The sequence below is a fragment of the Dendrobates tinctorius genome, unplaced genomic scaffold (assembly GCF_039654945.1).
Source record: "Dendrobates tinctorius isolate UK_male_01 unplaced genomic scaffold, ASM3965494v1 ptg000002l, whole genome shotgun sequence".
Taxonomy (NCBI): Eukaryota; Metazoa; Chordata; class Amphibia; order Anura; family Dendrobatidae; genus Dendrobates; species Dendrobates tinctorius.
In genome coordinates, this window is record NW_027361670.1 from 1,176,705 (window position 1) to 1,192,933 (window position 16,229).

The 16,229-nt window shown below is 56.0% G+C and overlaps 1 protein-coding gene across 2 annotated transcripts; it reads left to right on the forward strand.

Moving 5' to 3' along the window:
• The first annotated feature begins 303 nt into the window (after positions 1-303).
• PPP1R35 (protein phosphatase 1 regulatory subunit 35) lies at positions 304-15,905 on the forward strand. Of its 2 annotated transcripts, none has more exons than XM_073574048.1 (5): positions 304-554; positions 719-887; positions 9,324-9,513; positions 10,316-10,428; positions 15,708-15,905. In XM_073574048.1, exons 2-5 carry the CDS (start codon positions 720-722, stop codon positions 15,765-15,767), a joined length of 531 nt encoding a protein of 176 aa, XP_073430149.1. In that variant the 5' UTR covers positions 304-554; position 719; the 3' UTR covers positions 15,768-15,905. The 2 variants fall into 2 exon arrangements, with proteins under 2 accessions (XP_073430149.1, XP_073430062.1); XM_073573961.1 differs by having other exon boundaries at positions 308-554; positions 15,668-15,905.
• Positions 15,906-16,229: the final 324 nt, after the last annotated feature.

A 16,229-nucleotide genomic window follows, 5' to 3' on the forward strand; every position in this document is an offset into this window, starting at 1 on the left:
CCATCTCACCGCACACATAAAAACAAAAACTCCAAAATCCAAGCGGGGAAATGACTTTTTTCCCCAACACTTGAATTTTCTCTCTTCAGCACATTATAGGCGAGAGGATGACAGACGCCTCCGGGCCGTGAGGGGGTGACAGACAGATCGCTCGGGCCGATAGCCCCGCTCTATTTCTAAGCCTCTGACGCATTTACACCGCCTTATATAGCCGTGGTGACGTCACTCCTTCCACTCTCCTCATTGGCTTCCAGGATCGCAGCTCCGCCCTGTACTCGGGCTCCTCCACAATGGCCGCCGCCGCCGCTGTGTAAGCCGACACGTGACTCTTCTGCTAGTATCACACTCCCGTGTTATGACGACAGTTAGGTGAGCGGCCCCAGGAGTCGCTTCTGACAGCGCGGCCTCTCGTGACTGGGAGTACAAACATGGCGTCCGCGCCGTCCGTTGTCTGGAGGCCCTGAAGTGTTGAGATGGCGGTGCGCGGTTGCCATGACGGCGCCCTGGTCGTGCTTTCGGACGTATGGTGATAACGGCCCGGGCTGACTGCGGAGGTGAGGACGTGACACCGGGGTGTAATGTCCCATGCTGGGAGTTGTAGTTCTTTTCTGTCCCCTCTCTGCGTCTTGTTGTGTGCTGTGACCCCCAGCATGGCGTGCAGGAGCTCTGGCTCCGTATTGTGTCCGTGCTCCTCTAATATCTGCCATTTCCTGCACAGGATGTCTGTGTCCGGTGAGGAGGACCCCGCTCGCTGTGCCCCCCGGCCGCTGGCACATGCCCCAGTCCAGGCAGAAGCCCACCCACTCCTGGACGTCTCCCTGACCCCCGAGAAAGGCGGCGGCATCCTGCGCCGGGAGACTGCGGAGCGCCGGAGAGGACGGAGGCAGGTGAGGACGGACGGGAAGGAAGGAGGAGGAAGCGGGAAGGAGGAGGAAGGAAGGATGGCGAGGATGAGGTAGGAAGGATGGCGAGGAGGAGGCGGGAACGAAGGAAGGATGGCGAGGAGGAGGCGGGAAGGATAGCGAGGAGGAGGCGGGAAGGATAGCGAGGAGGAAGGATGGCGAGGAGGAAGGAAGGATGAGGAGGAAGGATGGCGAGGATGAGGTAGGAAGGATGGAGAGTAGGAGGCAGGAAGGATAGCGAGGAGGAGGCGGGAACGAAGGAAGGATGGCGAGGAGGAGGCGGGAAGGATAGCGAGGAGGAAGGATGGCGAGGATGATGAGGCAGGAAGTATGGCGAGGAGGAGGCGGGAAGGATGAGAAGGATGGCGAGGATGATGAGGCAGGAAGGATGGCGAGGAGGAGGCGGGAAGGATGGAGAGTAGGAGGCAGGAAGGATGGCGAGGAGGAGGTGGGAACGAAGGAAGGATGGCGAAGAGAAGGCGGGAAGGATAGCGAGGAGGAAGGAAGGATGGCGAGGACGGACGGGAAGGATGGCGATGAGGAGAAGGAAGGAAGGATGGCGAGGAGGAGGGAGGAAGGATGGAAAGGAGGAGGAAGGAAGGAAGGATGAGGAGGATTAAGGAAGAATGGCGGGAAGGATGGCGAGGAGGAGGCGGAAAGGATGAGGAGGAGGAAGGAAGGATGGCGACGAGGAGGAGGCAGCAAGGATTGCGAGGATGAGGAGGAGGCGGGAAGGATGAGGAGGAGGCGGGAAGGATGAGGAGGAGGCGGGGAGGAGGAGGCGGGAAGGATGAGGCGGAGGCGGGAAGGATGAGGCGGAGGCGGGAAGGATGAGGAGGAGGCGGGAAGGATGGCGAGGAGGAGGCAGGAAGGATGGCGATGAGGCAGAAAGGATGGCGAGGAGGAGGAGGCAGAAAGGATGGCGAGGAGGAAGGAAGGATGGCGAGGAGGAGGAGGCGGGAAGGATGGGCGAGGTGGAGGCGGGAAGGATGGGCGAGGTGGAGGCGGGAAGGATGGGCGAGGTGGAGGCGGGAAGGATGACGAGGTGGAGGCAGTAGGAAGGATGGCGAGGAGGAGGCAGGAAGGATGGCAAGGAGGATGAGGAGGAGGCAGGAAATATGGCCAGGAGGATGAGGAGGAGTAAGGAAGGATGGCGAGGAGGAGGAAGGAAGATGCGGAAGAGGCAGCAAACATGGCAGGAAGGATGGCGAGGAAGAGGCGGGAAGGATGGCGACGAGGAGGCAGGAAGGATGGACGGGAAGGATGGCGAGGAGGAGGCAGGAAGATGCAGCAAACATGGCGGGAAGGATGGCGAGGAGGAGGCAGGAAGGATGGCGGGAAGATGAGGAAGAGGCAGCAAACATGGAGGAAAGGATGGCGAGGAGGAGGAGGCAGGAAAGTTGGCCGGGAAGGATGGCGAGGAAGAGGCAGGAAGATGCGGAAGAGGCAGCAAACATGGCGAGGAGGATGAGGCAGGAAAGATGGACGGGAAGGATGGCGAGGAAGAGGCAGCAAACATGGCGGGAAGGATGGCGAGAAGGAGGCAGGAGGAAGGATGGCGAGGAGGAGGCGGGAAGGATGGCGAGGAGGAGGCAGGAAACGAGGTGGGAACAAGCAGGAAGAATGGCGAGGAGGAAGCCGGAAGGAGGAAGGAAGGATGAGGAGGAGGCAGGAAGAATGGCGAGGAGGAAGCGGGAAGGAGGAGGAAGGAAGGATGGCGAGGAGGATGAGGAAGGATGGCGAGGAGGAGGCAGGAAGGATGGCGATGAGGCAGAAAGGATGGCGAGGAGGAGGAGGCAGAAAGGATGGCGAGGAGGAAGGAAGGATGGCGAGGAGGAGGAGGCGGGAAGGATGGGCGAGGTGGAGGCGGGAAGGATGGGCGAGGTGGAGGCGGGAAGGATGGGCGAGGTGGAGGCGGGAAGGATGACGAGGTGGAGGCAGTAGGAAGGATGGCGAGGAGGAGGCAGGAAGGATGGCAAGGAGGATGAGGAGGAGGCAGGAAATATGGCCAGGAGGATGAGGAGGAGTAAGGAAGGATGGCGAGGAGGAGGAAGGAAGATGCGGAAGAGGCAGCAAACATGGCGGGAAGGATGGCGAGGAAGAGGCGGGAAGGATGGCGACGAGGAGGCAGGAAGGATGGACGGGAAGGATGGCGAGGAGGAGGCAGGAAGATGCAGCAAACATGGCGGGAAGGATGGCGAGGAGGAGGCAGGAAGGATGGCGGGAAGATGAGGAAGAGGCAGCAAACATGGAGGAAAGGATGGCGAGGAGGAGGAGGCAGGAAAGTTGGCCGGGAAGGATGGCGAGGAAGAGGCAGGAAGATGCGGAAGAGGCAGCAAACATGGCGAGGAGGATGAGGCAGGAAAGATGGACGGGAAGGATGGCGAGGAAGAGGCAGCAAACATGGCGGGAAGGATGGCGAGAAGGAGGCAGGAGGAAGGATGGCGAGGAGGAGGCGGGAAGGATGGCGAGGAGGAGGCAGGAAACGAGGTGGGAACAAGCAGGAAGAATGGCGAGGAGGAAGCCGGAAGGAGGAAGGAAGGATGAGGAGGAGGCAGGAAGAATGGCGAGGAGGAAGCGGGAAGGAGGAGGAAGGAAGGATGGCGAGGAGGATGAGGAAGGATGGCGAGGAGGAGGCGGGAAGGATGGCGAGGATGATGAGGCAGGAAGGATGGCGAGGAGGAGGCGGGAAGGATGGCGAGGAGGAGACAGGAAGAATGGCGAGGAGGAGGCGGGAAGGATGGCGAGGAGGAGGCAGGAAGGATGGCGAGGATGAGGTAGGAAGGATGGCGAGTACGAGGCAGGAAGGATGGCGAGGAGGAGGCGGGAACGAAGGAAGGATGGCGAAGAGGAGGCGGGAAGGATAGCGAGGAGGAATCATAGAATCGTAGAGTTGGAAGGGACCTCCTGGGCCATCTGGTCCAACCCCCTGCTCAAAGCAGGATTCGCTAAATCATCCCAGTCAGATGTCTGTCCAGCCTCTATTTGAAGACTTCCATTGAAGGAGAACTCACCACTTCTCGTGGCAGCCTGTTCCACTCATTGATCACTCTAACTGTCAAAAAGTTTTTTCTAATATCTAATCTGTGTCTCCTCCCATTCAGTTTCATCCCATTGCTTCTAGTCTTTCCTTGTGCAAATGAGAATAAAGTTGATCCTTCTACAATGTGACAGCCCTTTAGATATTTGTAGACAGCTATTAAGTCTCCTCTCAGTCTTCTCTTTTGCAAACTAAACATTCCCAAATCCTGCAACCTTTCCTCATAAGACAGGGTTTGCAGACCGGTCACCATTCTGGTCGCTCTTTTCTGAACTTGCTCCAGTTTGTTGATGTCTTTCTTAAAATGTGGTGCCCAAAACTGGACACAATATTCCAGATGAGGTCTGACCAAAGAGGAGTAGAGGGAAATAATGACTTCACGTGATCTAGACTGTATGCTTCTGTTAATACATCCTAGAATTGCATTTGCCTTTTTTGCTGCTGCATCACACTGTTGACTCATATTCAGTCTGTGATCTATTAGTATACCCAAGTCTTTTTCACATGTGCTGTCACTTAGCCCTATTCCTCCCATTCTATATATGCTTTTTTCATTTTTATTGCCCAGATGTAGTACTTTGCATTTCTCCCTGTTAAAAACCATTCTGTTAGTTGCTGCCCACTGCTCCAGTTTATTTACATCTTTTTGAATCCTTTCTCTCTTCTCTAGTATTAGCTATCCCTCCTAGCTTTGTGTCATCAGCAAATTTAATCAGTTTACCCTCAATTCCTTCATCTAAATCGTTGATAAAGATGTTGAACAATACAGGGCCCAGGACAGAGCCCTGTGGTACCCCACTTGAGACATTCTTCCAACTGGATGTGCAGCCATTTACGACCACTCTTTGGGTCCGATCACTAAGCCAGTTATGAATCCACCTAACAGTTGCCTTGTCCATTCCATACTTAGTCATTTTTTCAATAAGGATTGTTTGAGATACTTTGTCAAATGCTTTGCTGAAGTCAAGATATACTATATCTACAGCATTTCCTTGATCCACCCAATCAGTGATTCCGTCATAGAAGGAAATTAAGTTAGTCTGACATGACTTATTAGATACAAACCCATGCTGACTCTGTTTAATCACTTCATTCTTATCCAGGTACTGACATACATGTTGTTTAATAATTTGTTCAAAGATCTTTCCTGGTATAGAAGTCAGGCTCACCGGCCTATAGTTGCCTGGGTCCACCTTCTTCCCCTTTTTGAAGATAGGAACAACATTTGCTCTTCTCCAGTCTTCTGGCACTTCTCCTGTTCTCCAAGAATTTTCAAAGATTATGGAGAGGGGTTCAAAAATTTCTTCTGCTATCTCCTTCAGTACTCTGGGGTGTAATTCATCTGGACCTGGAGACTTGAATTCATTTAGGCTAGCTAAGTGTTTCCTCACTATCTTTCTGTTTATAGATATCCTGGATTCTTCTATTCCCTTAATAGGACAGTGAAGAACAGTTGATGTTACATTTCTTTTCTGAGAGAAAACAGATGCAAAATAGGAATTTAAAAGTTCAGCCTTCTCAACATCCTGTCTTACCATTTCATCATTTTCATCCTGTAAAAATCCTATAGCATCTTTGACTTTTCTTTTACTTTTGACATATCCCCAAAATCCTTTATTATTGCTTTTGACATCTCTTGCAAGCCTCAGTTCATTGTCAGCTTTAGGTAATCTGATTTGTTCCCTGCAGATTCTGCAGACAGCATTATATTCTTCTTTAGATATGCCTCCCTCTTTCCATTTTATAAACATTTCTTTCTTCCTTTTTAGCATGTGCTTAAGTTCTGTGTTCATCCATCCTGGCTTCCTTAAATGCTTCCTATTCTTCCCTCTTTTTGGAATTGTTAGGCTAAGTGCACACGTACTGGAACTCTCGCGGAAATTACCGCGAGAATTCCGGAATTCCAGTCCGCGGGAAAATCGCATTTTAAATTCCCGCGATTTTCCCGCGGAAAAACTAGCATTTTGCAAGCGTAATTAGCTTGCAGAATGCTAGCGTTTTCCAAGCGATCTGTAGCATCGCTTGGAGAACTGATTGACAGATTGGTCACACTCGTCAAACATAGTGTTTGACGAGTGTGACCAACTTTTTACTACTGAGGCCGCCTATGCAGCATCAGTAGTAAAATATAGAATGTAAAAAAAAAATAAAAAACGGTGTTATTCTCACCCTCCGACGTCCCGCGCATCCATTCCCAATAATCCTTTGCTAAAATGCCCGCGATGACTTCAGTTCTCGCGGGATCGCGACGTCTCGCGGTAATTCGCGATGACGTCGCGCGAATGACCGCGAGATTTCGCGATCCCGCGAGAACGGACGTCATCGCGAGCATTTTCGCAAAGGACTACTGGGAACGAGAGCGTGAAGAGAGGCGGGAATGCTGCGCGGGACATCGGAGGGTGAGAATAACAATATTTTTTATTTTAAATTCTATTTTTTACAGGGATATGGTACCCAAAGCCCGGAGGACAGTCTCCTCTCCTCCGGACCGTCTTCTCTCCTCCGGACCGTGGGTACCATCCGCAATTGTTCTGCTTACTTTCCGCATGGTGTGCACAGCCACATGCGGGAAGTAAGCGGAACAATGCATTCCTATGGGTGCGGGATCGCCGCGATTCCGCAAATTAATGAGCATGCTGCGGTTTTTACCGCGAAGCGATTCCTCCGCGGTAAAAACCGCAGTATTAGCACAGCATTGCGGAATCCCATAGGAATGCATGGGATGCTTATTTTTCGCGTTTTCGCGGCAAAATCGCGCGGTTAAAACCGCCGCGGAAACGCGAAAAAAATGCAACGTCTGAACTCAGCCTTAACTATTGTGCTTTGAGAATTTCATTTTTCAAGATTTCCCATCCTTCCTGGACATTTTTGTCTTTAAGGATATCCAGCCATTGGATCCCTCCAATTCTCTTTCTGAATCCCTTAAAATCTGCCTTTCTGAAATCTAACCTTGATGTCTGAGTCTTCACAGGTCTTCCTCCTCTAGTTATCCAAAATTCTAAAATGGCATGGTCGCTACCTCCTAGGGTCCCAGCCACTTTTACCTCCTCAACCATTTCCTCCCTGTTTATAAGGATTAGATCCAAGGTAGCAGTTCCCCTTGTTTTCTCCCTTACCTTTTGGAAGATAAAGTCAGCAAGAGAGGATAAGAATTTCCTTGACCTGTTAGTTTTGCCTGAGAGAGATTCCCAACAAATGTCTGGATAGTTGAAATCTCCCATGACAACTATGTCATATTTTTTGGAGAACTTGGCCATTTGATGCATAAAGAGTTCATCCATATCTTCAGCTTGCACAGGCGGCCTGTAGTAAATGCCTACAATGGTGTCCTTTCCATTGTTCTGTCCTTGTATTCTTACCCAAACAGTTTCCACAGAACTCCCAGTCTCTGAAGCTTGGATCTCTGTGCAGATATACGCGTTTCTAACATACAATGCGACACCTCCTCCTCGTTTATCAAGTCTGTTTCTTGCAGATAAGTTGTATCCTTCTAGTCTTGTATTCCAATCATGTGTATCGTCCCACCAAGTGGGAGGAGGAGGAAGGAAGGATGGCGAGGAGAAGGAAGGAAGGATGGCGAGGAGAATTAAGGAAGAATGGCGGGAAGGATGGCGAGGAGGAGGCGGAAAGGATGAGGAGGAGGGAAGGATGGCGATGAGGATGAGGCAGCAACGATTGCGAGGATGATGAGGCAGGAAGGATGGTGAGGATGAGGAGGCAGGAAGGATGAGGAGGAGGCGGGGAGGATGAGGAGGAGGCAGGAAGGAAGACGAGGAGGAGGCAGGAAGGATGGTGATGAGGCAGAAAGGATGGCGAGGAGGCAGAAAGGATGGCGAGGAGGAGGTAGGAAGGATGGCGAGGAGGAGGAGGCAGGAAGGATGGCGAGGAGGTAGGAAGGATGGCGAGGAGGAGGAGGCAGGAGGGATGGCGAGGAGGCGGGAAGGATGGGCGAGGTGGAGGCGGGAAGGATGGCGAGGTGGAGGCGGGAAGGATGACGAAGTGGAGGCGGTAGGAAGGATAGTGAGGAGGCGGGAAGGATGGCGAGGAGGAGGCGGGAAGGATGGCGAGGAGGAGGCGGTAGGAAGGATGGCGAGGAGGAGGCAGGAAGGATGGCAAGGAGGATGAGGAGGAGGCAGGAAATATGGCCAGGAGGATGAGGAGGAGTAAGGAAGGATGACGAGGAGGAGGAAGGAAGATGCGGAAGAGGCAGCAAACATGGCGGGAAGGATGGCGACGAGGAGGCAGGAAGGATGGCGAGGAGGATGAGGCAGGAAAGATGGACGGGAACGATGGCGAGGAGGAGGCAGGAAGATGCAGCAAACATGGCGGGAAGGATGGCGAGGAGGAGGCAGGAAGGATGGCGGGAAGATGAGGAAGAGGCAGCAAACATGGGGGAAAGGATGGCGAGGAGGATGAGGCAGGAAAGTTGGACGGGAAGGATGGCGAGGAAGAGGCAGGAAGATGCGGAAGAGGCAGCAAACATGGCGGGAAGGATGGCGAGGAAGATGAGGCAGGAAAGATGGACGGGAAGGATGGCGAGGAAGAGGCAGCAAACATGGCGGGAAGGATGGCGAGAAGGAGGCAGGAGGAAGGATGGCGAGGAGGAGGCAGGAAACGAGGTGGGAACAGGCAGGAAGAATGGCGAGGAGGAGGAGGCAGAAACGATGGCGAGGAGGAGGCAGGAAACGAGGTGGGAACAGGCAGGAAGAATGGCGAGGAGGAGGCAGTAAAGATGGCGGGAAGGATGGCGAGGAGGAGGCAGGAAGGATGGCGAGGAGGAGGCAGGAAGGCAGAAATGATGGTGAGGAGGAGGCAGGAAGGAGGCAGGAAAGATGGCGGGAAGGATGGCGGGAAGGATGGCGCTGATGAGGAGGGAAGGATGGCGAGGAGGAGGAGGTGGGAAGGATGGCGGGAAGGATGGTGAGGAGGAGGCGGGATGGCGAGGAGGAGGCAGGAAAGATGACAAGGAGGATGAGGAGGAGGCAGGAAGGATGGCGAGGAGGAGGCAGGAAAGATGGCAGGAAGGATGGCGAGGATGAGGAAGAAGCCGGAAGGATGGCAAGGAGGAGGCAGGAAACGAGGCGGGAAGATGAGGAAGAGGCAGCAAACATGGCTGGAAGGATGGCGAGGATGAGGAAGAGGCAGGAAACAGACTAGGAGGAGGCAGAAAGATGGCAGGTTGAAGAGGGAAGGTGGCGTCAAGGTGACGATGCGGAGTGGAGGTGGGAAGATGTTGAGAAAGAATGGCGAGGACAAACTTCTACGCTGCTGAGAGTCAGATCTGTGGGTGCAAACAGCAATCCTTCACTGCCTGCAAACAGGGATCTGCCAGAGCATGATGGGGGCTCTGCACTAATGGCCCTGACTGTTCTCCCCTCCAGGTGCGCTTCGATGTGAGTGATAAGGATTGTGGGCGCCCGCTGGCAGCCCCCCGAGTGCACAGCAGCGCAGCGCTGAGGAGCGAGGTGCGGCGGGAGGCGCAGCAGACGTTTGATGCAGAAAGCGCTGTGCGGAGTGAGCTGCTCCGATCCTTTACCGTGAGACGTGGGGTGGAGAGCGAGGCCGCCAGAGGTGAGGAGGAGCGGTGTGGATGGGGGATAGGACAAGGAGCGCAGAGGATGAGATTAAGAGAGCTAGGGAGGAGTGGATGAGTGCTAGTGACAGACTGGGGAGGATGAGCGCTGGGGACGGAGGAGGATGAGTCCTAGTGACCAGGACTACTGGGGAGGAGGAGTGCTGGTGACTGGGCAGAGGAGGAGGATGACTGCTAGTGACAGGGACTGAGGAGGACGAGTGTTGGTGATGGGGACGTTGGAGGAGGACGAGTGCTGGTGACAGGGACCGAGGAGGACAAGTGTTGGTGACAGGAACTGGGGAGGATGAGTGCTGTTGCCAGGGACTGGGCAGGATGAATGCCGATGCCAGGGACTGGGCAGGATGAATGCCGATGCCAGGGACTGGGCAGGACGAATGCCGATGCCAGGGACTGGGGAGGACGAATGCCGATGCCAGGACTGGGGAGGACGAATGCCGATGCCAGGGACTGGGGAGGACGAGTGCCGTTGCCAGAGACTGGGCAGGACGAATGCCGATGCCAGGGACTGGGGAGGACGAGTGCCGTTGCCAGGGACTGGGCAGGACGAATGCCGATGCCAGGGACTGGGGAGGCCAAGTGCCAGGGACTGGGGAGGCCGAGTGCCAGGGACTGGGGAGGCCGAGTGCCGGTGCTAGGGACGATGGAGGCCGAGTGCTGGTGCCAGGGAAGGAGGATGAGGCTGATGGCGGTAGACAAGGATGCTGGGGAGTGCGGCGTCGGTGATGGTGAGGAGCGCTGCTCTGAGGTACAGATTCTCATCATTTCCTTCCTTCTCAGCTCTCAATGTCTGCCGGGTGCACAGTCTTTACCAGGGTCTGGTTAGTGTGGAGCCACCGTCTGAACAGATCCAGCGGCTGACAGCTCGCCAGAGGCGGCCGGAGCAGCGGGAGGTGAGGTCTCCGCTGTCGCCCCGGGGATTGTGCGCTACAAGTTCACTTTTCGGCTCTTTTGTCTGTTCTTATTTTGCTTCTTCATTCTGCTGACGGCTCCTACACTTGGGGCCCCACAACCACCACTGATCGTCTGCACAAGTAATATCCCAGAAGACCTCACTGCAGACGATCGCCCCCCACAGAACATCCAGGGTGATGTCACATAACCCACGGCCTGTAGGACAGGAGTCCCGGGATTGTACAGCGTGGTCTCCCGGTGCTGCACAAGTGAGGAGCGCCACAGTCGGGACAGGAGCCGCGTGGGCTTATAATCTACAGGGTGATGAGGACAGTGGGTCGGGAGACTGCAGGAGGTGAAGGGACGGCGGGGTCATTACACCCTGTGGTGAGGGGACGGCGGGGTCATTACATCCTGTGGTGAGGGGACGGCGGGGTCATTACACCCTGTGGTGAGGGGACGGCGGGGTCATTACACCCTGTGGTGAGGGGACGGCGGGGTCATTACATCCTGTGGTGAGGGGACGGCGGGGTCATTACACCCTGTGGTGAGGGGACGGCGGGGTCATTACACCCTGTGGTGAGGGGACGGCGGGGTCATTACACCCTGTGGTGAGGGGACGGCGGGGTCATTACATCCTGTGGTGAAGGGACGGCGGGGTCATTACATCCTGTGGTGAGGGGACGGCGGTGTCATTACATCCTGTGGTGAGGGGACGGCGGGGTCATTATATCCTGTGGTGAGGGGACGGCGGGGTCATTACACCCTGTGGTGAGGGGACGGCGGGGTCATTACACCCTGTGGTGAGGGGACGGCGGGGTCATTACACCCTGTGGTGAGGGGACGGCGGGGTCATTACACCCTGTGGTGAGGGGACGGCGGGGTCATTACACCCTGTGGTGAGGGGACGGCGGGGTCATTACACCCTGTGGTGAGGGGACGGCGGGGTCATTACACCCTGTGGTGAGGGGACGGCGGGGTCATTACATCCTGTGGTGAAGGGACGGCGGGGTCATTACACCCTGTGGTGAAGGGACGGCGGGGTCATTACATCCTGTGGTGAGGGGACGGCGGGGTCATTACACTCTGTGGTGAGGGGACGGCGGGGTCATTACACCCTGTGGTGAGGGGACGGCGGGGTCATTACACCCTGTGGTGAGGGGACGGCGGGGTCATTACACCCTGTAGGGTGAGGGATGTGGAGGGATCTCTGTCCTGCGATGTCACCTGTGGGATGTGGAGGGATCTCCTGTGATGTCACCCGTGGGATGTGGAGGGATCTCTCTCCTGCGATGTCACCCGTGGGATGTGGAGGGATCTCCTGTGGGATGTGGAGGGATCTGTCTCCTGCGATGTCACCCGTGGGATGTGGAGGGATCTCTCTCCTGCGATGTCACCCGTGGGATGTGGAGGGATCTCTCTCCTGCGATGTCACCCGTGGGATGTGGAGGGATCTGTCTCCTGCAATGTCACCCGTGGGATGTGGAGGGATCTGTCTCCTGCAATGTCACCCGTGGGATGTGGAGGGATCTGTCTCCTGCGATGTCACCCATGGGATGTGGAGGGATCTCTGTCCTGCGATGTCACCTGTGGGATGTGGAGGGATCTCTGTCCTGCGATGTCACCTGTGGGATGTGGAGGGATCTCCTGTGGGATGTGGAGGGATCTCTGTCCTGCGATGTCACCTGTGGGATGTGGAGGGATCTGTCTCCTGCGATGTCACCCGTGGGATGTGGAGGGATCTCTCTCCTGCGATGTCACCTGTGGGATGTGGAGGGATCTGTCTCCTGCGATGTCACCCGTGGGATGTGGAGGGATCTCTCTCCTGCGATGTCACCCGTGGGATGTGGAGGGATCTGTCTCCTGCAATGTCACCCGTGGGATGTGGAGGGATCTGTCTCCTGCAATGTCACCCGTGGGATGTGGAGGGATCTGTCTCCTGCGATGTCACCTGTGGGATGTGGAGGGATCTCTCTCCTGCGATGTCACCCGTGGGATGTGGAGGGATCTCTCTCCTGCGATGTCACCCGTGGGATGTGGAGGGATCTCCTGTGGGATGTGGAGGGATCTCTGTCCTGCGATGTCACCTGTGGGATGTGGAGGGATCTGTCTCCTGCGATGTCACCCGTGGGATGTGGAGGGATCTCTCTCCTGCGATGTCACCTGTGGGATGTGGAGGGATCTCTCTCCTGCGATGTCACCCGTGGGATGTGGAGGGATCTCCTGTGGGATGTGGAGGGATCTGTCTCCTGCGATGTCACCCGTGGGATGTGGAGGGATCTCTCTCCTGCGATGTCACCCGTGGGATGTGGAGGGATCTCTCTCCTGCGATGTCACCCGTGGGATGTGGAGGGATCTCTCTCCTGCGATGTCACCCGTGGGATGTGGAGGGATCTGTCTCCTGCAATGTCACCCGTGGGATGTGGAGGGATCTCTCTCCTGCGATGTCACCCGTGGGATGTGGAGGGATCTCTCTCCTGCGATGTCACCCGTGGGATGTGGAGGGATCTGTCTCCTGCGATGTCACCCGTGGGATGTGGAGGGATCTCTCTCCTGCGATGTCACCCGTGGGATGTGGAGGGATCTCTCTCCTGCGATGTCACCCGTGGGATGTGGAGGGATCGCTCTCCTGCGATGTCACCCGTGGGATGTGGAGGGATCTGTCTCCTGCAATGTCACCCGTGGGATGTGGAGGGATCTGTCTCCTGCGATGTCACCCGTGGGATGTGGAGGGATCTGTCTCCTGCAATGTCACCCGTGGGATGTGGAGGGATCTCTGTCCTGCGATGTCACCTGTGGGATGTGGAGGGATCTCTCTCCTGCGATGTCACCCGTGGGATGTGGAGGGATCTCTCTCCTGCGATGTCACCCGTGGGATGTGGAGGGATCTCCTGTGGGATGTGGAGGGATCTCTGTCCTGCGATGTCACCTGTGGGATGTGGAGGGATCTGTCTCCTGCGATGTCACCCGTGGGATGTGGAGGGATCTCTCTCCTGCGATGTCACCCGTGGGATGTGGAGGGATCTCTCTCCTGCGATGTCACCCGTGGGATGTGGAGGGATCTCCTGTGGGATGTGGAGGGATCTCTGTCCTGCGATGTCACCTGTGGGATGTGGAGGGATCTGTCTCCTGCGATGTCACCCGTGGGATGTGGAGGGATCTCCTGTGGGATGTGGAGGGATCTCTCTCCTGCGATGTCACCCGTGGGATGTGGAGGGATCTCCTGTGGGATGTGGAGGGATCTCTGTCCTGCGATGTCACCTGTGGGATGTGGAGGGATCTGTCTCCTGCGATGTCACCCGTGGGATGTGGAGGGATCTCTGTCCTGCGATGTCACCTGTGGGATGTGGAGGGATCTGTCTCCTGCGATGTCACCCGTGGGATGTGGAGGGATCTCTGTCCTGCGATGTCACCCGTGGGATGTGGAGGGATCTCTCTCCTGCGATGTCACCCGTGGGATGTGGAGGGATCTCTCTCCTGCGATGTCACCCGTGGGATGTGGAGGGATCTCTGTCCTGCGATGTCACCTGTGGGATGTGGAGGGATCTCTCTCCTGCGATGTCACCCGTGGGATGTGGAGGGATCTCTGTCCTGCGATGTCACCCGTGGGATGTGGAGGGATCTCTGTCCTGCGATGTCACCCGTGGGATGTGGAGGGATCTCTGTCCTGCGATGTCACCCGTGGGATGTGGAGGGATCTCTCTCCTGCGATGTCACCCGTGGGATGTGGAGGGATCTGTCTCCTGCAATGTCACCCGTGGGATGTGGAGGGATCTGTCTCCTGCAATGTCACCCGTGGGATGTGGAGGGATCTCTGTCCTGCGATGTCACCTGTGGGATGTGGAGGGATCTCTCTCCTGCGATGTCACCCGTGGGATGTGGAGGGATCTCTCTCCTGCGATGTCACCCGTGGGATGTGGAGGGATCTCCTGTGGGATGTGGAGGGATCTCTGTCCTGCGATGTCACCTGTGGGATGTGGAGGGATCTGTCTCCTGCGATGTCACCCGTGGGATGTGGAGGGATCTCCTGTGGGATGTGGAGGGATCTCTCTCCTGCGATGTCACCCGTGGGATGTGGAGGGATCTCCTGTGGGATGTGGAGGGATCTCTGTCCTGCGATGTCACCTGTGGGATGTGGAGGGATCTGTCTCCTGCGATGTCACCCGTGGGATGTGGAGGGATCTCTGTCCTGCGATGTCACCTGTGGGATGTGGAGGGATCTGTCTCCTGCGATGTCACCCGTGGGATGTGGAGGGATCTCTGTCCTGCGATGTCACCCGTGGGATGTGGAGGGATCTCTCTCCTGCGATGTCACCCGTGGGATGTGGAGGGATCTCTCTCCTGCGATGTCACCCGTGGGATGTGGAGGGATCTCTGTCCTGCGATGTCACCTGTGGGATGTGGAGGGATCTGTCTCCTGCGATGTCACCCGTGGGATGTGGGGGGATCTCTGTCCTGCGATGTCACCCGTGGGATGTGGAGGGATCTCTCTCCTGCGATGTCACCCGTGGGATGTGGAGGGATCTCTGTCCTGCGATGTCACCCGTGGGATGTGGAGGGATCTCTCTCCTGCGATGTCACCCGTGGGATGTGGAGGGATCTCTCTCCTGCGATGTCGCCCGTGGGATGTGGAGGGATCTGTCTCCTGCGATGTCACCCGTGGGATGTGGAGGGATCTCTCTCCTGCGATGTCACCCGTGGGATGTGGAGGGATCTCTCTCCTGCGATGTCACCCGTGGGATGTGGAGGGATCTCCTGTGGGATGTGGAGGGATCTCTGTCCTGCGATGTCACCTGTGGGATGTGGAGGGATCTGTCTCCTGCGATGTCACCCGTGGGATGTGGAGGGATCTCTCTCCTGCGATGTCACCCGTGGGATGTGGAGGGATCTCTCTCCTGCGATGTCACCCGTGGGATGTGGAGGGATCTCCTGTGGGATGTGGAGGGATCTCTGTCCTGCGATGTCACCTGTGGGATGTGGAGGGATCTGTCTCCTGCGATGTCACCCGTGGGATGTGGAGGGATCTCTGTCCTGCGATGTCACCTGTGGGATGTGGAGGGATCTGTCTCCTGCGATGTCACCCGTGGGATGTGGAGGGATCTCTGTCCTGCGATGTCACCCGTGGGATGTGGAGGGATCTCTGTCCTGCGATGTCACCCGTGGGATGTGGAGGGATCTCTGTCCTGCGATGTCACCCGTGGGTTGTGGAGGGATCTCATATCATCTTTCCCTTCCCAGGCTCCGCAGATCGAGGGTCCTGACATCTTTGCCTTCTCAGATCCCTGTGACAGATGCTTGGAAGCCCCGTACCTCACAGTGGACGGACTGCCCCCGCTGACCCTCCGCCCGCGGCCTCGGCCGCCTCATACAGTGTTTGATATGTTCCAGAAGCTCGGCGAATGGACGACCTCGTGATGAGAGGGAATCGCTGCGAAAATGTGTAAATTGTGTTATAACGAATAAAGATGTATAATTATATCAGTGATGTCATTGCCGGGGGCGGGGCTGACAACCTGTCTCCGCACACTGTCCCGGGGCTGGTTGTCGGCAGTATAAGATCTCATATCTGATCAGATGGAACAATCTGTATTCATCAGCAGATCACTGATCAGGAGGGTGCACTTACTTTAGTTCGTCAAAGCAGGAAAGAATAGGCCACAAATCGGGGATCACCCTGAATAGGAATTAGCATGTATGTAACAATATTTATTTTATTAAATTGAGTACAGCAGAAAACAACACGTTAAAAAGTGATAGCAGCTCCTAGTGGAGCGAGCAGCCTGATCCCCACTCTCACAAG

Bases quoted from the DNA above. Each gene is read 5' to 3' on its own strand.
- PPP1R35 (XM_073573961.1), top strand. From the start codon at position 720: ATGTCTGTGTCCGGTGAGGAGGACCCCGCTCGCTGTGCCCCCCGGCCG. The intron at 888-9,323 runs GTGAGGACGGAC...TCTCCCCTCCAG, and splicing joins GCCGGAGAGGACGGAGGCAG to GTGCGCTTCGATGTGAGTGA. The intron at 9,514-10,315 runs GTGAGGAGGAGC...CTTCCTTCTCAG, and splicing joins GGAGAGCGAGGCCGCCAGAG to CTCTCAATGTCTGCCGGGTG.